We start from the raw sequence: 23,764 nt of genomic DNA, 5'->3' as shown, positions 1-23,764 counted from the left end.
TTAAGGCCTTAGGGGGGACATTTGGGATTGGGCCAAAGACAGACAAGACTCAACTTGAAGTGCTTTATTAAAAATTGCCACCACACTACACGCTAGCTACTGGATTGCCACGACTGACCTTCTCTGTGTACTGTTTCTAGAAGAAGACCAGTGTACATACTGGCTGCATCAGCTCTATTATATAAGCTGATCAGCAGGAGAACACAGGTGTAAATAATACAATTAATGATGTCTGAATTCAATTTATCTGCTTCAGTGTCAGGGTGCTGATATTACGCATGCTGACTCACTGCCACCGGCTCACACACTTACACACACACACACACACACTGTTAATTTAGTCTGCCGTAAAAAATGCCATTTCTCCTCGGATCAGTGGGGACAAGTGTCTGTACTTACATTCACTGACCTGCTGCATATTTACTGCTTTAAAGAAATATTTTCACATTGAATGATCAATTTTCTTGTAACTGTTTTAAAATGTTATTTTACTTTGCATTTGTGAACTTCACAGCAAATAAATTCTTGGTAATGTTACTGTTCTTATATTACTATATCTTATCGGGACTTTCATTTTTGTTTCAATATCAGTGGAGAATTTCTAATAATTTATCATTTAAGAATGTTTGTGTTAAAGACAAACTATTTAAACACGCAACGCATCTTATTTTACTCAAATGTCCATTTGCATGAACACAAAAAGAGCTTAGTTTGTGGTTTAATATCTGTTCCTTGTCTCTCCACAGGATTGGCCTTTTCCAGCCACATATCCATCGTTATCTGGTCCAAGAGGTCAAACAGAGGTAACGCTCTCACTCGTCACTGCAGCTCAGTATTATGTAAAGTTGTGGTTCAGTACTGCCATCTTGTGGAGGTGAATGTTCATGTTTTGGCTGTTGGACATTTATTTATTTAAGTATTAAGAAGTGATTTGAAATGCACTTGTTTACTTTTAGTACATTTTAGTAATATTAAAAAAGGCTTATTGTTGTTATAAACTAAATGATATAACAATACTGTGATGAAATACATCAATGCTGGTTTCAATATTGATATTTCTTACAAAATGTATATTAAAAAAAAGAAAAAAAGAAACAGCATTTCATGGTTGAAAGTGTTTCAAAACGCTGTCTGTTTTACATCAGTCTTAATCTTGCAAGGCCAATTCTGAGATGGAGTCGACCGTTTGTGACTAATCTGTGAGGCGGAGGGACCGCGGCTGTAATTATTGTCTCATTTATGGTCTAATAAACGGTAGATTCATCAAATTCAGCGCCCCATGCCGCATCGCTATTTTCCAAGCTATTGTTGTAGCTGTCAAGTTTGTCGACGCTCCTTCAATTAAAAAGCATTCCATAAAAGACTGACTAACCAGCTGTTGTGAAGATTTATTTTGAAGCAGCATCATATTGCAAAGTAATGGTTAACCCCTTCCACTTGAATGAGACACTACTTTCAAGGTCCTACTACAATGTCAGCAGAGCAAAGCAAACATTTCTCTTAAAATGCGAAAAGAAAAAGGTCTCTACCAAAAGCAAAAAGTGCTTACCCAGAATAAAAAAAAAAAAAAAAAAAAAAGAAGGCCTGTGATGTTAATGTTTTAAAGAGCAGAAGTACAGTATTTATAGAACACAAGATTAAAAGCAGACTACTGTACAACTCTTTACTACATTTACATGGTCACACAGATCGGCTTAATTTCCAGAGAAAAATAAATACACATCTGATTTCTATTACACAACCTTTTGCATGTCTTAACCCTATTAAAATAATTCTGTAATCATAAAAAATCTGATACAGTATATATACATACATTAGATGCAGGTGTGTTTCTTACAACACACACATGCTGTTTTGCATTCTCTTAAAATTGGACCGCTTTCGTTCTGGGCCACACATTTGGTCTTTCTTTACATGCATGTTTGTATAATGACGGTGCACTCCTGCAGCGTTTCTCATTTGAACCTGTTCACTGGGTTCCCAATGAGCTCCGGGCACGGCTCTTCGCCTTTCGCAATCCTGTCGCACTTCTTGAACAGGTCGTAGTTTATCTTGTCGGTTAGGACGCTGTCCTGCTTGTACTGCGGGTGCTTGGCAACAAATTCCCTCATCCACTTGGCCATCGTCATCAGTTCGCCTGTTACAGAGCGGAAACATTTAGAGTTACGCTCAGAGTTGAAGCTGCACAAAGAGCAATCTGCTTTTGGCTTTTAATATCATTAAGTTTCTGAAAGATTTACCTGAGGCACGTTTCTTGATGAGCTTCAGATAATTCAAAATGGTGCACCTGGTATCCACATCCACTTCCATGTTTTCCAGATAGCAGTTGAGGATCGGGATAAGCCCTTGAAACACTCCCTCCTGGTGATGAAAACAGAAGAAAACAGCAGTAATTGTTAGGGGTTTTAAAACAGGACTAAGAGTCTGCAGCCATGCTAGCGGCTCTGTGAGGCTGTGATAATGCACAGCCGTGATTTAAACCAAATACTCGGAAAGCATTCACACATTATTATAACTCAAATGTTCAAGCTTATTCCAAGCTGCTTACAGACACTGCTAAGCCTTGTAGTCACATCATTTAAATAGCCTAAATTAGCTTCTTTTGTTATTTTGCATATCTGTAGCGGTGTGTTAACAGTAAAACCAGATAAATGACATTACTGTCAGAAGTTCCTGATATCTCCCACTTAGAATTAGTTGGTTACTCGTAAATGTGCTCGAAACTATATCATATGAATGTGGCATGACAGCATGCTCACAATGAAAATGCTAAAACACAAAAATGCATGAATGTCTGCATCAAATTTCACGGCAATCCATCCAATAGTAATAGACTGTTCACTCATAACTACGAATGTAAACCTCACGGTGGCGCTAGAGGAAGAAGTCAGAGGATGTTTGGGATCAGTGGGATTCATCCACTGATCACCATGAATGTTTGTATCCATCCCATCCTAGTTGAGATATTGTCATCAAGTGTCAGACAGTAATCACCTTTCCATTAATGATTGTGTCGATACTCATCAGCGTGTACTCCTCATTAGCACCATCGGTCTCCAAGCCGTTCTCAGCCGAGGCCGCGCCATCAAGGCCCGGGTTGCAGCCTGTTGGTGGACAATACAAAGGGATCAGTGACTCCTACGTGAGGCTTTGAGCATCGACCTGAAGTTGCACTTTTTGCTCAACGCACCTTTGAAGATGTCCTTTCGGAAGTAAAACATGCCCTCCTGGACAGAGTTTCTCTTCTGTGCGGCCTTCATGTTTTCATCAACCTAACGAAAGACGAGGGATTATTGGATCAGAGCACCGTGTACGAAGTATGTCATTAGGACCCAAATCTCCTACTTCATAGACTGATGTTTTTACCTTCGACAAAGGGATCAGAAAGTCCAGTTTATAGGACAAGATCACTCTGGTGAGCAGGACGACAAAGACCACATATGCGGCGTTTTCAAAGTCAGTTAGCTGCACCTGAAAAACAAAACTCAGCTAAATATCTTCTTTTTTTTTTTTCTGTGTTTGAAAGGCCATCGAATATAAAAACAGATTACAGCGCAGTTAGTTTTTACCTCCATGGGGCGGAACTCAACTCTCCAGCCGATATCGGAGTTTGGAGGCGGAGGTTTGAACCGCATCGTCTGCCAGTTGGTCGACTGGAGGTTCTGCAGGAAGACACGTGTGAATAAACACTCCTTTACGCCGCAGGCAAGACTGTACTGTGCTTTTACACATGGCTGCCTTTCTTCTAAGAACTTGAAATACAGAAAACCTCACCTCAAAGTGATCAGACTCGTTTTCATCATCCAAGTGGATTTTCTCCTCAAAGACGGAGAGTGGGTCTCGGATGAAGAGGTGTGCTATGTGTTGGGCCAGCAGCTTGTCAATTCCTACAAACAGGAAGCTGATTATTCATTCATTTACTGCACAAGCGTCTATCCGTGGATTCTGACTGTGAAGTTGAATATTTTTCATTCGTATCTTATATATTTATGTTGAGGACAGTATTTTAGACGCATCACTTCCTTCACATTACCTGCGTCGAGCAGCTGCTTGTAGATCTCCTCGTCTATCGTCAAGTCAATGTCATTGTACTTCTCACTGCAGCTGGACAGGTAGCTGTCAATTGAATCGTATCTTGACTTGAAGATCCTGAATTTGTTGTTTTTCAAAGGCTGCGAGGGAAAAAGTGATTTCCACACATTATACTTCATACGAATACCGACCTAAAGCATAAACAATATTACTGCGATATCTACGTGTTGCTTTTTGCTTTTTGCTTGAGAAAAGTTTGAGGAAGCAGCAAGTAAAATGGGATTGCATGGTTCTAGTCTTGGTGGTATCCAGCAATTCAGAGGGAACAGTAGCATTTCCTGAATTGGACAAAATAAATAACCTAATAAAATGTAAAAAATCGTTGACCCATTACTGAGATGACTGACAGTATACAGTTCTGTTGTACTTTGTTGTCTTTAATGTCCTTGTTTTTTTTTATATTTCTCTTGTTTATTGTATATATATTTCATGTGTGTGTATGTACGATGAGAGTAATGTGTAACTGGAGTCAATTTCCATGCATGCGCACGCATACATGGCCAATAAAGCTGATTCTGACAGTATACAAATCTCAAGTGTCAACAATGAAAGGTGCTAAAGAAAGAATACATCAGAGGTAAAACTAAACAAAGCACATTCTCAAAAAAATGACTCGACTAAAGCATATTTTTCCACGCTAGGGGTCTGGATTTTCACCTTGAGGCCGCGTTCTTCCACTGTCCTGTCATCCACCGAGGCAGAAATAACTCCCCAGCGACAATCGTTATCCGACACAAAGCCTCTGTAGAAGGGAGAGGCTGCACTCAACGCCATCTGTAGAGAGAGAAAAAAAGATTCAGTAGTGTTTATGAAACACTAAAGCCACACAATCTGCATAGTTGTTTTCCAAACATTTGATTCTGTTGTAGGATTATTAGTTATACAATAGTCCAGTTGAAGAAGAGGTCAGGTGAACGATCATAACATATTTATTATCGACTCACCACGATGGGGCAGAACGTTGCTAGTTGGTCATAAAGGTATCTTGCCTCATCAATGCTACAAGCTTGGAATGTCACCTGCAAAAGCATCATAAAAAAAAAAAGTCTGAAGTACATTTATAAATCACTTATTGGGATTGTAAAGCATAAAGTAGCCCAGCTTACAACATCTCACTTACGTCACTGTTTGAAAACCACAGGATTGTTTAGAAGATTTTCATTCAGTACCTGCAGACAGCAGTTGCCCATCCCGAAGCCCATGGCATCCATGTAGATGTGATCAGGCAGAGCCGCCCTCGCTGCTTCACCATCGTCCTCAGGAAACTCCTCCACGAACGGAGATGGAGTGCACTTGTCTTTAAAGACTGAAACACGAGAAGGAACATTGTCACATTTCTGTAATTGTCTAACTGCAGTCTGAGAGGCAAATCAAAACCACCGACTGAAATCACATTTAGTCAAAAATAAACAATTGTTAAATGTATTGTTAATAGTTTTTATTATTGAAAAAGAAAAAATATCAGAAAGGCTTCATTATGTCTCAGCATACATACTGAAGTCAGCATCTATAAGAGGTGATTAAGAATATTGATTGACCATATATTTAAAGGAATAACAAGTCACAATATAAAGTAAATGTCACATTTTAATTGCAGAAGAAGATATTTATGATTAAAAACTAGTGTATAGTACTGTTCTTATCGTCATTTCCGTCAAACTTACTTGGCACATTAATCACAACTTTCCCTCCTCTTCTGTGACGTATGTTTCTGGTAAGGGTGCTGAAAAAGCAAATCCACAGACACATGCAGTCACATAAGCGCGCACGCTTCATTGTTAAAAGCAATACAAATCTACTGGCACCTACAGTCAAAATAAGCCAGAAGAGAAAACCATCTCTTTGTCTTATAATAAAAGGAGTCAATGATCAGTAAGCTACGACCACGATGCCTACCTGAATCTTGGGTGGCTGTTGATCGCTTCGTCTGGGAAAAACAGTGACTTCGACACTCCCTTTTCAACAGGGGTTGGCCGGTGCTCTGGTTTGGTGAAACCTGGGCAGCCTAACCTAAACAAAGGGATCAAAACATACAGAATTATTATAGGGCCGCAACGAACAACCATCAACGATTATTCTGACAATTATTTTGTCTAACAAATGTCAAAAAATAGAAAAAAAAATGCGAATAATTTGCCAAAGTTTTAGGTGGCATATATTAAAGGTCTTGTTTTGTCCGACCAGAGGTCAAAAACCTAAAATATATTCGGTTTGCAATCAAGTACGACAGAAAAAATAATGAAATCCTCACAGTGGTGAATCCATAATCTGAATTTTTGCTAGAAAACAAAAACAATTCACTATCGAATGTGTTGCCAAATAATTTGTGTAGACTGATCAATTATCAATTTAGCTCTGAAATATTATAAAAATGTACATTTGTGTTGCTCATGCTGTCAAGTGCAATCAGTTCCAATGTTAAAAACTCCTCATGATCAAAATTGCAAACTAAAAGAATCCATCAAACTGATGAATGAAATATATTTCACACCATAGCAAAGGCTGTATATCAAAATATGGATTAGTTTGTTTTGCTCTCATCTCCGCTAGCAATGATCAATGAGGGTTAAAAACCCTGTAGAACAAAGTACCTTGGAAACGCGGTGATGGTGCAGAGGGTTTCATTGTGGTTCAGGACCGAGGAGGCCTCTCGTCGTCTCTTCCCCATGTTGCCCTCCACAGTGTTGAACTCCGACATCGTCCCGCCGTACGGCTGCCCCGGCGTTCCTTCGATCATGTAGCTGCCGTACTCTGGTCTCCAAAGTGTGGGGTGACTGCACAAACATGACAAGTGCTGTGACAACAGTCTACTTTTACAGGTCAGCGAGGAAGGCGGCCATCGAGAAAAACGCCCCTGATCTCTGCATCGCGATGACCTTTCTGATTGAATGAGCCGACCGCTCTCCCTTTATCACATGTCAGCCGCAATCTTGGCACGGCAAACGAACGCGACGTATTTGTGCTCCGGAGCGTGCTCTTTGGTGTGTGCGACAGAGGGGCAGTAATGAGGAATGCATGGGCTCTACTATTCCCACTGCCACTGGTATGTCCCCCGGGTGAAGTTGGCTCCACGGATTCAGACCGACGTCATGAGCAGCGAGCAAGCATAACACTCACAAGCTTCTACAAACACGTTCACGCCGCCTGCAGAGACTCTTTTTGAACAAATGTTACGACAGTTTGAAGATGCGAACCGCATTACCAGGAGCAGCTCTGATTGATATCACTGATGGATTTCCTTTGGCTAATTATCCTCACATTACCGCTTCCTTTTGGGAGGATTTATCTGGAGCACTTTTTTAAAAAATGTTCCAACTCATTATTTTTACCATGCACCGTGACAGCTTGACTTGTTTTAGACTTCATTAAAATAACTTTTTTTCACTTAAATCGACAAGCAATCCAGGCTAAAATGGGACATTATCAGAGCAACTTTATTAAAGTGTAAGTGCAGTGACACCTTATATGTAATTCATGCCATGATGATTCAGGGACTTTATGTACATGTTATGATATATAACTATGTTGGGGTATAAATCATAAAGAAGGGTATAACACACACCGAAACTCCTCTAGGACACAGTGGGCACTAACAAAATGAAAGGGAAGACGTCTGTAACGAAAAGGTCTTTTATTTTGTAGAACTCAGAGGAAGACAAAATAAAAGCCCACCTAAAGCGTAAAACAGCAATTAATGATCGACTGTGAGAATGCGTAAATAACCTCTCTGGTCTATTAAGACTAAAATGTAACCTTTTGGACTGAATATTGAATCTGACGAAGAACAATGCTCATCGCATAGATACTGATGTCTCCACAGTGAGGCCAGTAGCAGCGGCATGTTAGGGACGGTGCAGTTACGGCTCGTAAAATCAATGCAAAGAAACTTGAACGTGCAGTTCACTGATATTTCCCAACCAACCTTGAGGAGCCTGAGGGGGAAGTTACTGTCAATGGCTCAAGGTGTGGAAAACTGGAGGAGACACACTAATAACTCAGAGCTGCAGCTGCTTCTAACGGCGCCAACTTGTGTGATTTAGAAGATAAAATAAAAAACAACTGCTGGTTTGATAAAAACTTGTTGCTGCAGCATTTTGCACAAGCGGGTCAGACTTGTTTGTGTGGTGTGCTTTGTGCATGTGAGCAAAAGCACAACATATTTTATATGAAAGTCAAATTGACACATGGGCTTTCAGGCAAATTCAGTGCGAGTGAAACAACGTGATGAGAGTACAGGCCATAATGCTTCGTGCCTCTGCTGGACTGCACACTGATAAAAAAAAATAAAATTTGATTAGATTAGAGATCAGTTTTGACGATGGGTGGCGGAGCTATGCGAATACATATGTGATAGCAAATACTCAATACTTGACAAATAAAATACTTAGTACTCAGAGAAATATTTTCTTATTTAATTAAGAACATGTTTACTTACAGATAGAAAACTTTGACTTGAACCACGCATGACTGACTTACTTGGGGTTTATCTTTTCACCCTGGTCCTGAAGAGTTTCCAAAACATCTTTACCGTTGAGGACGAGTCGGACTTTTTCATCCTTGTCATCCAATTCCACCAACATGTACTCGACCTGAAAGTAAATGATTAAACAGAAACAGCACACATGATCAGTCAAACACTGCGTTACAGCCTCTGGTTTATTCATTCAACACAGTCCAACTTCTAAACCAGGGTTTCAATCCACACTGGACTACAGCACAAAGCTGATTCCAGATCAGACTGGGACGCCATCGCATCAATTCCAATTCATGGGTTATGTTTCCTTGACTCTGCTACCTCCGTAATCCCCCCGTCTGAAAGAGGGATTAATCTATAACAACAGCATTCCACATTGTTCCAGATCAAAACACGTGTTTCAAGCTGTAGTACACTGGAGGTTGTGTGGACTGGTGGCGGGTAAAAACTAAGTGAAGTTATGAAAAAAGTCAAAGCTGAGCCGACAAAGTGTTGGTTAATATATGGTATAGCAGGCTTTGAGTTACAGTCACTCGACAGGGAGTGTCTTCCTGAATTACCAGTAGTACATCTTACATCATTCGCATTAGTATACAGTTACAAGTACACTGAATTATTCATAGTATATAACCACGAGTACCGGAAATGCAACTAAAAACAACTATTACCTGGTCAATAAACTGTTGTATAGTAGAGCATGTCCATGACAACACCTCATGAACATGCAAATCCTCTTAAAATATTACATAATTAAATGTTGTTTTTCTGCACAGAGTAAACCCAGTAAAGTCGTTTTCTATCTCAATAAAAGGCCAATACTGCACCATGCACAACCCTCATGACAGACAGATCAAAAGCATCAACAGGCAGCAGCAATGCAGCACTTCCCACATGTTGGATCACTCTCGTGTCTCACCTCATCGCCCCACTTCAACACATCCTTCTGACGTTCCTTCAGCTTGTTGTAGATGTTGAGGAACTGAATGATGCCGTGCTTTCTGATGTGGTCCGCGTACTTCTTGGTTTCTTCCCAGTTCAGCGGAGACCCCTGTGACAGTAGACCCATCGCACCGACAGGCTGTGTGAACGGACTGACTGGTGTCTTGTGGGAGTTTGCACTGCCGATGCGTTAGCTAGCTAGCTAGTCTGTCCAAACTCGTGCAGAACTAGCATGAAGTCTCGGTCCGAACACACGGCAGAGCCTTGGATCCTTAAGGAGCTACCCGGAAGAGTGCAAAGGCGGAAGCGGCGTCTCGTGGTGCTGTTAGGCGGCGTGCCCTGTCGGTAACCTTAGTGGGGCATCCAGGAGATGAAGAAGCAGGCCCCTGCTCATCACCTGCTAATGTATGGTTAGCTCGGTAAAACCGGAGGAATGATGTGAGTGCTCTCCGGTAAAAACCCGACGTGTTTAAACGGTGCCTCCTATAGACTCGGATTAACGACCACGGACCGGGCCCGATACCGTGCAGCTCTGTGATGACAGCGAGATGAACCGGCCGGTTGTTAGGTTTGTTGCCACACCAGCTCCTCTCGTGTTGTATATATGTAACGTTACGCCCTCCTGGCTTCACACACGTGATGTCGGCCGGCGGAGCGGAGTAACGTCACGGTGACTCAGCGTTCTTCGTCATTTGGCTCCGCCCACTGACCTGTCAATCGGAGCAGGTAGAGCGACGATGCGTTCACGTACCAATCTACTGTAGGCGATGATACGTTCACGTACTGCCCTACTGTAGTCGACAAAGAGCTCTTTAGTCGATTGGTTGCTTTTTTTATGCTGAACTACTTATTTCCAAGAAACTTCTGAGCACATCTCTGGTGAAAACAAGTGTGTGATTCTTTGTGGTTTTATAAATCAACGAATTAATTAGTCAACACAATTCGTATGAGCGCAATCCAAGTCCCAGTTATTCAATTATATATGATATACGGCAAGGACCAGCACCAAATAATCACATTTAATCACATTTAAGAGGCTGGAAGACTTTCATTTGTCTTATAAATTATTGTTTCTCAATTATCAGATTGATCAGATCAATCAATCAATTCAATCAATTCCTAATCAGTGTGATTTAGGTCACACTGCATAAGATGTTCATAGTTCAGTTTGTTTAAACCTGCTTATTTATTTATTTTCATTTTGTTTTCTTTCATCAAGTTGATTTTCCTGATTTCTCTGTCACTAGCTAGTGTCTGAAAGACAAATGTAAAAACGCTGACCTGTCTTATTATTTCCAAACCACACTATTAAAACTGATGAGTCATGCTTACAACTACAGTTTGGGACGTACCAGTTTATGAGGAACGCCTGAATGCAACATCATGAAAGAACACTAGCATAATGACACAGCACTCAACTTCTTTGAGGGTGTGTGCTTTACAAGGGTGGATACAACTCAAAGTGCATTGAACTGACACATGGCCCAAATAAGGATTTGGTTTAACTCTCAACACACTTAATTTTTGTTGATTTTTTTTCCCATTAGACTCATTAATGACATTCTGTTTGTTAGCAATGTTTCCAAAGTTGTACAGCCAGGACTAAAACACAAATACCGACATCTCTAATGTGAAATAACCAGAACTGTTTTGGTGTTTGAATAGGATCACATCACTCAGAAGCTGATCGAGAAGATAGGTTTTTTCTTTAACATTGTAATGACACCTCTGCCTTTATATCTTAAATTTGTAATCATGTAATCACAATTATACTTATTTGGATAATGTTACATGCCTGAAGCTGTTTTCTCGCTCTCACAGTGTAAAGTATGTTTAGGATAAATGAGCAGGAGCTCAAATATTTGCGGATTTACATTATTTAGTTTAACAACAGACTTGAGGCACTTGTTAAACTATAAATTGTACAGACAGCTGTATACGATTACTCACTTGATGCCAGTGAACTTACTGTTTCAGTTTTTAAAACTTGGTACCTGCAATCTCCTTGTATTTATGTAAAAATGTGTACAGTATGTAAGAAAATACACACATTTATGAGTCTCTGGGTTGGACGGATTTCATGATAGGATTAAAGACAAAAAGTGCTCATTTAATGGGAAAATGGAAATGTAACCCTCTAAATGGCCTCATCACTCATTGCTCCTGGTCCACGCATACTGCAATAATTAACAATTTCCCAAAAGAAACCACTAAAAAGGGCAAATAGATTGAAATAAATTGAAAAGAGTAATCATGTGTACATGTACATTTTGTTGATTTATGGTGATCAAAAACAAACTGAAGTGTGTTACTCAAGTATTTCACTTTACGGTACAAAATTACCATAAAGTAAAAAGAAAGAAGAAACTTGCATGAAAAGGATTTAAAATAAATGATCATGGCTCAGAGAAGCTTCAACTCTTTAATTTAAAAACAAACAAATAAATGAAAAGACATGAGCAGTCAGGGAATCCATGAATTCCAGGAAGCTCAGGCTGACAACATCGTTCCCAACTTCTATTTTTCTTTTTTACAAAATATTTTATTGCTGTCACAACTAAACCCATTCAACCCTCATCACTTCCAACATTTTCCCAACAGATCCATTTCTTTGCACTGATAGTGTTTTTGACAATCACACAACATACGACACAAGACCACTACATGAGACACATGTAGAGAAATTGCGGCCTTACTACTCCTACTCCTGGTAGGTGATGGCAATACTTATTTCAGCTCCGGCTCATCATTCTGTTCAAGTATCTGAGAATCACAGGAGCTATAGTTGACTTAAACAGGACTGTCACAAAGTCCTTCAACGGCAATAGCTGTGTTGCAAACATTGGATAAAAAAGATAATCATGTTACAGATTAATCTCAACAACAACAGTGATTTTGTGTCTTTATACCTTTCATTTGAGTTTTAAATAACATTATATTTGTTATAGAAAAAGGGCTAATGATATTATCTCAACTGAATTGGCCCCAAAGGTAAATTTCTGTCTAAAATTGATAACATTTTATTGTATTGCTACGTTCGGGTTAAACATTTTCTCTATCATAATTGACCTTCGTGATGCCCATTATACCAATTGTTAAACTATAAATACTGAAAATGCATTTCAAGGCTTCAAATTGCTTTCAATAAATGGAGTGTTCCCAAATCCTTCCATTTTATTATCTTTTTCGCATCTGAAGAAAGTTGACCATTTAAACATCATCTTCGTCCCAAAAAAGGAACTGTTGGTAGAGTTTAGAACAAAGATTTATTCAACAGAAATGCTGGAGATCTTTAGACATTTAAACTACATTATTACTATCTACACTTTTATATACTGACTGGTGCAGAAGACACTGAACTGGCTCTGGACTCTCGTGTTTTCCGTGTGGGTATGGTGACAACACAGCATGAAATGCCGACTGTTGCTTCTGGTAATTCATCATCCTCAGTCCATTCATTGAGGTCAGGGTTGAAAACCTGAATGCATTTCTTGTACTTCTTCCCTCCCTCGTTCCAGCCTCCGAGGAGATAGACCTTGTTGTTCAAAATGGAAATACCAGCCGTGCTCACTCCTGTGAGAAGAGGCGTGCAGTAGCTCCACTGCCCGCTGTGAGGGTTGTAAGACTCGACGGCGAGGACATCCACCCTCTCCCCACGACCTCCCAGCTGGCTGCCACCGATGACATACGCTCGGTCTCCCACGGTGGCAGCGCAGTGCCAGCCTCGAGGTGTGCTCAGACTGCTCTTTTCCTGCCAGGTGTCAGTGGAGGGGTCATACGAGCACACGGCCCTGGAGTAGGCGTTGTTGATGTAGCCTCCGGATACAAGGATCTTGCCATCGATGAGGGAGCTGCCGTGACAGCAGCGGGGCACCTCCATGGGAGCTTTCATCTGCCACTGGTTGGAGGAGGGCACATAGCACTCCACAGAGGCCTGAACACCATCACCGTTTCGCCCTCCGATGGCGAACAGGAGGCCGTTGAAGATGTTGAGGCTGAAGTGTGTGCGCTTCTGGATCATGTTGTTCAAGTGAATCCAAGTGTTGAAGCGGGGGTCAAATCTGAAGAATGTGAAAGGGATTTGCAGTTATTTTGTTGCTTCACACCAACTAATGTGACAAACTAAATATCAAACGTGACAATTAGTTCTTACCTGCAGAAGTTGCTGACAGCATGTTTAGCCTGGTTCCTTGCGTCATTCTGGTCCTCACCACCTGCCACATACAGGAAGCCATCCAAGACTGCCACACACTGATTGAAGCTCTTTGCTGGCATTTCTGTCAATTTATTCCACACATTATCTGCATCTCTGTAGAGGACGTCTTTGCTGAGAGATTTCTCTGTCAGGGCAGGGCGTCCACCAACTGTGAATATCACCTTGACGCCACCGCGCACCTTTGTTCTGCGTGACTGGAGGATGTTCTGTTGGTATGGCAGCAGATGGTAATTCATGGCATCAACAAGGAGACGGTGGCACTCGGGGTCTTGCATCATTCTAGGCGCATTCTGGACATGATTCACCAGGTCTTGGGCAGAGATGGTGCCGAAGCGGATGAGAGTTAGGAGATCCGCCGCGTACTTCAACCTCTTCTCGTCAAAGTCCAACCACTTCATGGCGATCTGGAAGGCCGTGATCTCGGAGGGAAGCTGCAGAGAATCGTCTGAGAGGAAATCGCTGATCTGCTCATAGGTGAGCTTCAGGAACTGCTCCATCTCAGAGAACTCGATGAAGTTCTCCCGCATGAACTTCTGAGCTGCCTCCTTGGTTTCTTTGAGGTCATAGGCATCGGCGATGTTGGCCACATACATGCAGTTCTCCACGCTGAGCTCCTGCTTGAGGAAATCACTGCACATCTTCACCAAGGTGCCAATCTGCAGCAGCATGGCCGCGGCGATAGTGCCACCGATGCTATACAGCGACAGGGTCAGCTTTCCGGAGTATGCATATGTGATCGCTGTGGCGAGGCCGACCGGCGAGAGGTCGTTCAGGTCGATCTTCTGGAGGGACGAATCCTTCTTCAAGATGCTTCGAATGTACTCGCTGCAGGAGGCCATGATAACCTTGTGGACATCAAATGACTTTGACTTGGTGGCGACTGTTAGATCGCAGAGGAAGCTCTCCTGCCTCATGTTGCTCAAACCCTGCAGCAGGTTTGGGGCATACACAGAATCAGTGACTTCAGTTGAAATGCAGTTGAAGCCGTTTCCTCCTTCCAACAGAGTGTTTAGCCCGTTGATCTTGTTGATGGGGCTGTCCTCGACCATTATAGTCATTTCATTTGTGTCTCCTTTACTCTTTTTGGTCGCCTTGTTCTTTTTGGGTGCCATGGCTGTAGCAGCAGAACACAGCCCAGACCTTCTGAAAATATACATAAAACATGTCAGCCTTTATCAGGAAAGTGCAAGAGGATTCACAGAAATCATAAACAGATACGTTGTGTCAAATGCAACTTGTGACAGACATGACTTATGCTGGCAAAGATTTAGCCTAGAATTAATCTGGTCTGTGCATCAAAATATTATGGAACTAGAGGGGAGTTATGGGGTATGCCACATTGACAAGATTGAACTACGTTAAATAACCTATATTGTTGAGTTTTGAATGATTTCCTGTGTGTGCTGTCTTGAGGTCCTGTTGTCCTTGTGCCATGTGTATCTACTGTTTTATTTCCCTCAAACTAAGCAATAATGTAAATGTCCTGTACATTCAACTTGTTGTATCCAAGGAGAAAAGTTTTCTTCCATTTGGGAGAAAGTGGAATTTATTTAGACGCTACTAGACACAAACACCTTTGAAAAACATATGTGCTACTACCGGGTGATGCTGGAGCAAGTGAGTGCGTCAACGTGCCCCTCTTTGCATCTGTCACAATTTATCAGCAGTATGTCCAGGAATAGCATCGCTGGACGGCTCACCCATGACGTTCCTTTTATAGACTTTGAGACATGAGCACCAGGCCTCATGTCCACTCACTATTTAAGTTCAATTTCGGACAAACATTCATTTTTTATGTCTCTTTTCTTTATTTTATTTAATGGTTGACAAATTGTCCTGGATAAGTCTGCAATGAGCACAATCTAGAAGACAAAAAGGTTTCACAAAAAGCCACTCCTCACATTATTCACACAAAACCTTGACAACCTGAAGCTTATTGTCACCATGTGTAAAAACTAATTTTAGGATGGGGTCAACAGCTTTAAGCAATTTATCCCCTTTTGAAGTAAGTAAGAAAGAGCACATTTTCAAGTCTAAAATGACTGACAAACGCTGAAGCATCAACTGCACTGAATTGCCTTTGTTAAATTGGCAAAATTAACAAGCATGGGAAAGTTCCACTTACCTGTGAAATGAAGTTGAGGTTGGTGAAGAAGGAACTTGTGCCTCCAGTACTGGAGCAGGAGAGAGAGAGCAGCAGTCACCCGGCTGAGAGAGACATACAGTTAACTCCTCCTCTGCGGGAGTAAGTGCCAATCAAGTATTGTGCAATGCATGTGGCAGAGGAGAGGGACCATTCAACCCCCCCTCCATCCTAAAGTGTCCCACAATAGCCTCCAATCAGTTGATGTCAACATACTGTGCATGGGCTCGACCTATGGAATATGAAGGCTTCATGCAGCCATTGTTTAGAAAAATGTTATCAGCTGTCAGAGGTGTCCAGAGCATTTTATTTTAGTATCCGGAAAGAAAAAAGTTTTTTCTATTTTAGTCTTCCAGTAAAACAAATAAAGTGAAATATTAATTTATTTATTGTTGGACGTGATCTCATAGGCAATCTGAATGGAAATCTGCAGAAGTTAATTGGAGGAAATAGAAATGGAATCGCACAGAAGACATTTGAGCACCACTTCATTACCGGCACATTTAATAATATGTTTGCTATAAGGCAATGCCATGAGAACAGCAGCTCTCTGTGCAGAGGACATAGACAAGTCTAAGACACAGAAAAAAGGATACATTTCGCAGTTTGATGAGGCCTAAGAGTGTCCACACCTGTCCCTCTCGTATGATTGGTAAGGCTGATGTGTTTGTTTGACTAAACCTGAGACTTGTACAAGTTTTGATATACATACATTTTCTTCTTTTTTTGTTTGGATGATACATTTCTCTTTTATTAGACCTGTATTCCCGAGGAGGGTTTAGGGTTTACAACCATCAATAATTGACTGCAGAATTATATTCTCGATGGCAACAATGTGAATCATGATTATCAATGTGTTTTGTCGTATACTGATCTGCACAAGCCTAATTGATTCATCACTTCTAAACCACACACTCCACATCGTTTCTGTCATCGGTTCCGCCCATTATAATAGTGTCATCAATGGGCGCGCGCTGCCCGGTGTGTGTGTGTGTGTGTAGACGGTTGCACGTGAATCACCGTGATGGCCAGCAGCTCTGATGTGGTGAAGAAAGTCAAGCGCTTCAAACTTCAGCTGACAGACACAGCAGAGTCTGCTACGGTAGAAGATACTCTAGTTTATTATTTTTCTTTGCGCACAACAAGAAGAGCAGAGCTAAAGGGAGAGGTTCCTGCCTGCAGGGGAGAAATTGTTTGCAGGATGCTGTAGACTACTCTCCCGTTTCTGATGTTGGATATACGCTATTTAATTACACAGCCAATCATTGCTCCAGAAACATTAGCTTCTGTGGTTTCGGAAGCTTTTTTTTTTTTATTACCCTGACCTTATGATTTTACAGGCTAAACGAACAAGTGAAACGTTGACAAATTCACATTGTCGTCTCTGTCAAAACCCGTGGGCTATAAGCCATTCTCTCTACTTAATTGCGTTCGTCTGGTATCTTTGATTATGTGTGGAAACGGGCTGATTGCGAGCTGTTTCCGTCCGTGACATGTGCGCTGCTGCCACACAGCATTTTTACAGCACTTCACTTTGGGGGTCAGGCTGTTTAAATGGGAGGCGCCTTGCTGCTAAAATTGGCAACTCTTCCAGTTGTCCAGTTTATGGCTGCTGTCCATCATCAGAGCAGGTCGGGGCGCTCTGCAGGCGTGTTTGAGTCATAGATGGCATAGATCATTTAATTGGCCAATATCTATATTAGATTTAAATGTAGATAAATTAAAATCAAATAAAAATGTTAAAGCACTACCTGAGAAGGATTCAGTGATATAGGGAGACGTTATTCCAGCTGTCTGCTTCATCCATTTATAGTTCACGGTAAAAGGAGCAGTGCGGGGGGGGGGGGAGGGGGTTCCCATACATAGCTTCTGCTCTGAATGCACAATCAGCAACTGTGGAGATCCAAAGCCAGGACTACCTTATTTGGCCTGTCAGGTTTCCTCTCTTACTATACAATTTAGTTGCTTTTTTTTGGTCATAAACATGCATGGAAACCGTGCTCATGGAAAGTATGTAACATGAATGTGTTTATTACTCTTTCCAGGTTGTAAAGATTTTGCAGAAACTCAAGGATCTCGATATCACATTAGACCTTCTTGCTGTGAGTATCTTTTGCAAAGAATGTCTTGTGTGTTGGTATATTATATATTTATTTTGGTTACATTTTACTTTGACTGCGCTTACTTGTGTCTGCATTTAAATTAGGAAACTGGAATTGGCAAAACCGTAAACTCCTTGCGCAGTCATGTACAGGCTGGAGAATTGGCCAAGTCGCTAGTCAGGGGTTGGAAAAGATTGGTCCCTAAGGAATCCAGAAGGTGACATATATTAACATTTTAGTTTTATTTAACAGTATACTGTCATTTTTTTGTATTTATTTTACATCTTAATCTTGAGTTTTTCTTAAATGCAGCCACACAGATGATGGGGATGCGTCAGAGGGTTTGTCTGTTAAAGACAAACTGGATGACCAAAGCTGTCCAAGTAATGGAAGTCTTACAATGAAGGATTCAAACAATAATTGCTTAAAATCTCACATTAAGAGTCAGAATTCTTCAGAAGAAGCCCTCTTCAAAACAGGCAGCAGGAAAGCTGATTTGGAGAAACGGTGTAAAGAACAGAAAAGACACAAGGACCAGAATAAAAATCAAGAAAAATATCAACAAAAAAACCAGCTTATCTCTCAGAATGACATCTTGAAAAAGAACATTGATATCCAAGAGGATCAAATATACAATTCAGTTGTCTCCAAGAAGATGAAAAGGAATGAGAGAGACGGAAAATCAAGAGACACTGATACTTTGCTTGGAAACAAAAACTCAGAGGACGCTCATGGACAATCCAGCTTTGACACTGGAAGATTTGGGTCAGAAAAAAAGTCAAATAAGAAACTAAAAGAATCATCCAGAGAAGGCAAAGAATCTTTTTCATTTGAATCCAGTCACAAACGCTCAGAAACATTAAAGCTGGCCAGTGTCAAAGATGACAGATCTTCTGAAATATTGAGGACTTCAGAGGCCCAAAACAAAAAAAGAAAAAAAACAAGTAAAGAGAAACACGGAACTCTAAAATACAATCAAGAGTCTGAAAAAAAGGGAAATTCACAAAAAAAAAAGGCAAAAATAAAGCACAAAGACAAGCAGAGTGAGTCTGAGGATCCCTCCTTGTCTTTTGAATCATACTTGAACTACGACGTGAATGTTTTCAAGAGAAAAGAAAGATCTGGAGTGACGAAACCGCCCAAAACACTCAAGACTGTAGTAAAAGAGGAAGCAACTAAAGGTCCTGGCATGAAACCTTTCAGGTCACCCATGATGTCTATAAATGTTACCTCTCCAACACAGGTATGTTTGACAATAGTCTTATACGTTTGGCTTTTAGAGTGCAGATCTTAGTTGATCAAATTTCAATTCATATTTCAGAAGTTTAAGGAGTCTGTAATGGAACTGCTTCCATTCACCATTCTGACACCCGCTGGTCTGCCTGAATGTGAAAAACCATTTGGTGTTGAGTACTTTGAGAGGAAAGGTACTGTATTCACAACAACGTTCAGTTGTATTTTCAGATTGCTTATTTCATTCTTGACATCCTGTCTTGCAGTTGAGAGGGAGTCTGAGTTCTGTGACTTCTCAGAGGAGTCTGCGATCTTCACTGGTCAACGACTCAACAAAAAGATGCAAGTGTACTCTGGTGCCAAGACCGCCTTCCTCCCAACCATGATGAGCTTGCACCAGCAGTGTATCCGCACACTCCAGAATAACATTAACTGTGAGTAGAGCCCAGAGAAGCTTTCTTGCTGATCAGTCTGTCAGTTTGTTGGATTTATATTTAGGTGCAGGGATCTCTCCTCAGTGCTTTATGAAACTGGCGGAGTCCCGTTTGAAATCCTCGAGCCGGTGTTGGAGAGGTGCACACCAGAGCAGCTGCTACGCATTGAAGAATTCAACCCAGTAAGAATGTGAATGAATTTAGCACAGAGACGCACTCTTAGTGGCCACTTAATTAGGTACACCTGTCTGGCACTGCATCCAACCCGCCGTTTGTTGTTTACATGTTCGCCTACAACTATATTTTCACTGAGAGGAAAAGCCATAAGGTCAATAAATTTAAAGGGTAAAGTCCTGTGGACGTATGAATGTAATCGGTAAATCTTCTTAATAGATGTCTTGTGTGCAAAGTTGACATTTTTGCAAATGTCAGTGGAAAGTCTTGGGTACAATAATGTTGAGTTAAACAGTAACTTTACCTCCGACTTCATTGTCATACTTTATACGCAGAGATCAGATTGTCAGATTTAATGGAGCTCTAAAGTTTAATGATGTCAATGAGCAGCTTTACATACAGTGGCCACTGAGTGTGTATCAGTTCATCCTGTAATAACCTTTGTAGTAAAACTAAACTTTCACACCTTGGGTAGACATTACAAACATGTTAGGTTTGTAGAGAACTTAGTTTGAGTGTACAGGTGTGTCTTTGTTGCTAGCCCTGTATTTGTTTGTTTCCACAGATCTACATTGGAGAGACAGACCACTTATGGGGGACACATTGCCAGAGGGACTTCAAACACTCCAAACTTCAGGAGTATGAATCATGGAAAGAGATGTACGTCAGGCTGTCTGAGGAGAGGGAAAGGAAACTCAAAAGGCTCACAAAAAGCATCGTCTCGGCCCACTCTACTAAACCCAAAGGTGTGTGCTGTAAACTGGACTGTAAGAGGCTAATCTTGAGTAGAACAGTCTTTCTGTGTCGATCACTGTCAAAACAGTTGAACCTGAAAAAGTGAATATTTTATATACACTGTATACAGTTTAATCTTAATGTTCAGTACACTGTGCCAACTTTTTTTTCTTTAGGTCGGCAGGTGAAAATGGCATTTATTCACACTGTTGCTAAGCCACCGAGAGACGTACGAATTCAGCAAGAAATTCATGGAACAGCTGTTCAGCAGCCTCAGCTCAGGTGCAGGTTGGTTTCAGCATCCTAAATATAGAGAAGTATCTGCAGAGGTTTTGCGATTAGCTCTTTTTTCTTTTCAAAAACAACATAATTTGTGCTTGCATATTACTTTCAGCTATGTGGTTTACCGGATTATAAAGTTCACAAACAAACCAAAGATTAAAAGAGCCGTAGTGGGGCCTTGTTGCACATTCAGTCCTCGGCTACAAAAACGATCACTCAACAACAGCAGCTTAGCAGTGTCATAACCTGCCGGAGACCCATGCGATAACAGAGGGTGGAATACTTTTTGTGTGAGCTTAGCCAAACAGGAATTGGAGCAATGTGCTGGATAAACTGTTTTTATTCTGGTTGGACTGCCTTGGTTGCTTTTGTTGTCAGCAGTTGCAACATGGATGTTATGCTCACTAACTGTAGTGTAGATGGAGACTCGTGTTTTTTATTTTATGTGCATGGCTTTTTTTCTGTTGATTGAGGTATGCGCTGTGCTATTATCTCCTTAATTATCAGTGTCAAGGTTCAAGACAACAGACCGAGGCCGAGTAATGAGCCCAGCAGGTCCAGCAGCGCCAGTTCAGGGGCAGCCAATACACAAGACCCTCGCAAAAAAACAAGTGAGCTAGAGTATAAACGCAATGTTTTACGTTTTTTAAAATTACATTTTAAATTTAAATTAAATTTTACACACCAATCACGCTGGCCTGTTCAGTTTTTGTAGTGAGTAAGAATGAAAGCTATACATATAGAAGTAATCTATATGTAATCCTGATTGATTTTATTTTAACTCATCACCTATTTTTTTTTTTTTCTTCCTGTTGTTCACGCAGGAGTTGCTCCAATGATGGCAAAGTCCTTAAAGGCATTTAAGAAACAGCTGGGACGCAGATAAATGTGCTTGTATGATATTTACAGTGTGTGGATGTGGGGAAAGTGCACTCTATCATTCATTAACTTTGGACAATGGAAGGCCTGTGCTCACATAGATTACTCGATGTTGTTTGTCTAAATATGGAGGAATTTTGCCATGTTTTTTTTTCTCTATAACTGTAAATTGTCTTCACTATTAAAGGGACGATGGAAAAGAGCAGATTCAAGTGATTTGATATTTTGTCTTTTAGCCTGTTTGAGCTAAACAAGGTCAGTCAGTAGTTTTTTTTTTTTTAATGGGATGTGGCTCCCTCTAGAGGATGAATATATGTATATATACATTTTCTTGTTTTTTTTCTCCTACAAACTGTATTTTTGATAACATTCACCTAAACTATTCCAACACTAAATTTAACAAAATAAAAGTAAACCAATGAGAATAGTCTTAAGTACTACAACTAATAATATATTTAATACACAGATATTTAATACATGAGGTTCATTGTATTCCTTTCAAATAGTTTATGTAAACATTGTTCTCATCCACCTGGTTTTGAGGCAAACAATTCCGAGAAGATGTCAACAGTTCGTTCCACATTATGAAAATAAATCAGCTTTGTCAACTCACTGTAATCCCTATGCAGTTGTTTTGTCTTTAATGGGGCAAGGCATCTGCTGTGTGCCTCTTCTCAAGGACCCTTCCTGTCTATGTTTTGTTGTTTTGGACAACGGTTTGAGATATTAAAGAGTGGCTCTGAAACTGCTGTAGCCTTCAGCACCACCTGTAGCAGCCTGCTGAGACTGCATCATTTATCCATCCTCATGTTTAATTAATTGGTTTGAGGCAAGCTGCTATTTCCAGGGGGCTTGTGAATGTGTCTTATTGCTAATACGTTTAAAATTATGACTTTTTGGAGACTTATTTCATGTTTTAATTTCTCATGAATCGGTGCAACAATACATCCTTAGTAACCTCAGATAACATTGGCAATTAAAAAAACTATTTTATTTATTGCTAATGCGAGCTATTGGCTTATGCCCAAGCTGAAGCCCTACTAACCATTGAGGGGGTTGCAAAATGACCTGATGGTTAATGATGCTGTCCTGCCACAAGGGGACCTCAGACCAGTGGGCTGGAGCTGACCTTCACCTCTGACCTGACCTTCACCTCTGACCTGGAAGAGAGCAAAGTGTGGAAAAAAAATACACGAGGATGGAGATTCTTGTTCCATTTAGAAATTAAAATGAAGGAAACATCCATGTTCTGTGTATAGAAGGCGGAGTTATGACTCATGCAGGATGCGAGTAAATAAAGAAACTTTCAAGCATTTACTTACTGAACAAGTATCGGACACATTACTGCGTTTGGACACAAAGTAAAGCTGATTAGGACATGGTTGAAATACTAAGGGGAGCCCCAGGTTCACTGTAGCGGTTGATTTGTGATATACTTTGATTGTGACTTTGTTCTGGATTATACAGCATTACTTATGTGTGCTATATATAAGAATTAACAAGAATGGCAAGGGATTTAATGTGTCCCTCCGTGTGTCAAAAATGTTTATGGTCATTATTTCAGCTGATGTACTTGCATATTGTGCATTATTCCTAATTGGAGTTTAATCACATTAACACACAGCAAACCTTGGCCCATGTAATATTCCATCCTCAAAATACCGTGCAAAACGCAAAGGGAGGGGAAGGAGTGGCACGTTAAAATGGAACCTTGTGGTCCCCAAGCAGGTTTATCCGGCTATGCATTTCAGGTAGTTAAAAAAACAAAACAAAACTAGTTTCAATCCAGCTCACTTTTAAACAAGCTATTGTTAAACCATTATCCATTGATGGCACTTTTGCCATAGTGGCCTTAAAGTATAAGCAACAATACCCAGTGACTGAATGTAAGAGTGTATTTAATTAAAATAGGCTACTGTAAAGAACAATTTGAAAGTGTTTTCCATTTTGTGCTTTCTTATTCCAGCTCACTTAATTTCACAGGTAATGTTTTATTTAACTGCTATGAAAATTAAATAATTTACATAAATATGATCAATTATAGAATATGATGCTTGTTAG

The 23,764-nt window shown here is 40.6% G+C and overlaps 3 protein-coding genes across 3 annotated transcripts; 1 reads left to right on the top strand and 2 right to left on the bottom strand.

The window, feature by feature from the left end:
• Positions 1 to 1,375: 1,375 nt before the first annotated feature.
• On the bottom strand, positions 1,376 to 10,095 carry gclc (glutamate-cysteine ligase, catalytic subunit). Its single transcript, XM_076077181.1, has 16 exons — positions 9,483 to 10,095; positions 8,569 to 8,681; positions 6,684 to 6,866; positions 5,989 to 6,102; positions 5,757 to 5,815; positions 5,262 to 5,398; positions 5,037 to 5,111; positions 4,750 to 4,866; positions 4,034 to 4,172; positions 3,775 to 3,887; positions 3,570 to 3,662; positions 3,367 to 3,471; positions 3,191 to 3,272; positions 2,995 to 3,104; positions 2,241 to 2,361; positions 1,376 to 2,137 (listed from the first exon to the last, which is right to left on the bottom strand). Exons 1-16 carry the CDS (start codon positions 9,630 to 9,632, stop codon positions 1,956 to 1,958), a joined length of 1,893 nt encoding a protein of 630 aa, XP_075933296.1. The 5' UTR covers positions 9,633 to 10,095; the 3' UTR covers positions 1,376 to 1,955.
• Positions 10,096 to 11,913: 1,818 nt separating this feature from the next.
• klhl31 (kelch-like family member 31) lies at positions 11,914 to 16,652 on the bottom strand. The gene is made up of 3 exons (XM_076077180.1): positions 15,847 to 16,652; positions 13,659 to 14,864; positions 11,914 to 13,566 (listed from the first exon to the last, which is right to left on the bottom strand). The coding sequence occupies exons 2-3, from the start codon at positions 14,831 to 14,833 to the stop codon at positions 12,834 to 12,836; spliced, it is 1,908 nt and encodes a 635-aa protein (XP_075933295.1). The 5' UTR covers positions 14,834 to 14,864; positions 15,847 to 16,652; the 3' UTR covers positions 11,914 to 12,833.
• On the top strand, positions 14,415 to 23,625 carry eloal (elongin A, like). Its single transcript, XM_076077175.1, has 11 exons — positions 14,415 to 16,966; positions 17,910 to 17,966; positions 18,071 to 18,183; positions 18,279 to 19,209; positions 19,288 to 19,393; positions 19,466 to 19,633; positions 19,718 to 19,815; positions 20,373 to 20,553; positions 20,719 to 20,830; positions 21,332 to 21,435; positions 21,649 to 23,625. The coding sequence occupies exons 1-11, from the start codon at positions 16,889 to 16,891 to the stop codon at positions 21,708 to 21,710; spliced, it is 2,010 nt and encodes a 669-aa protein (XP_075933290.1). The 5' UTR covers positions 14,415 to 16,888; the 3' UTR covers positions 21,711 to 23,625.
• Positions 23,626 to 23,764: the final 139 nt, after the last annotated feature.

Source organism: Anarhichas minor, unplaced genomic scaffold, assembly GCF_050575085.1.
Source record: "Anarhichas minor isolate MPS153535 unplaced genomic scaffold, ASM5057508v1 ptg000058l, whole genome shotgun sequence".
Lineage (NCBI taxonomy): Eukaryota > Metazoa > Chordata > Actinopteri > Perciformes > Anarhichadidae > Anarhichas > Anarhichas minor.
This window is presented reverse-complemented; position numbering and strand designations above follow the sequence as displayed.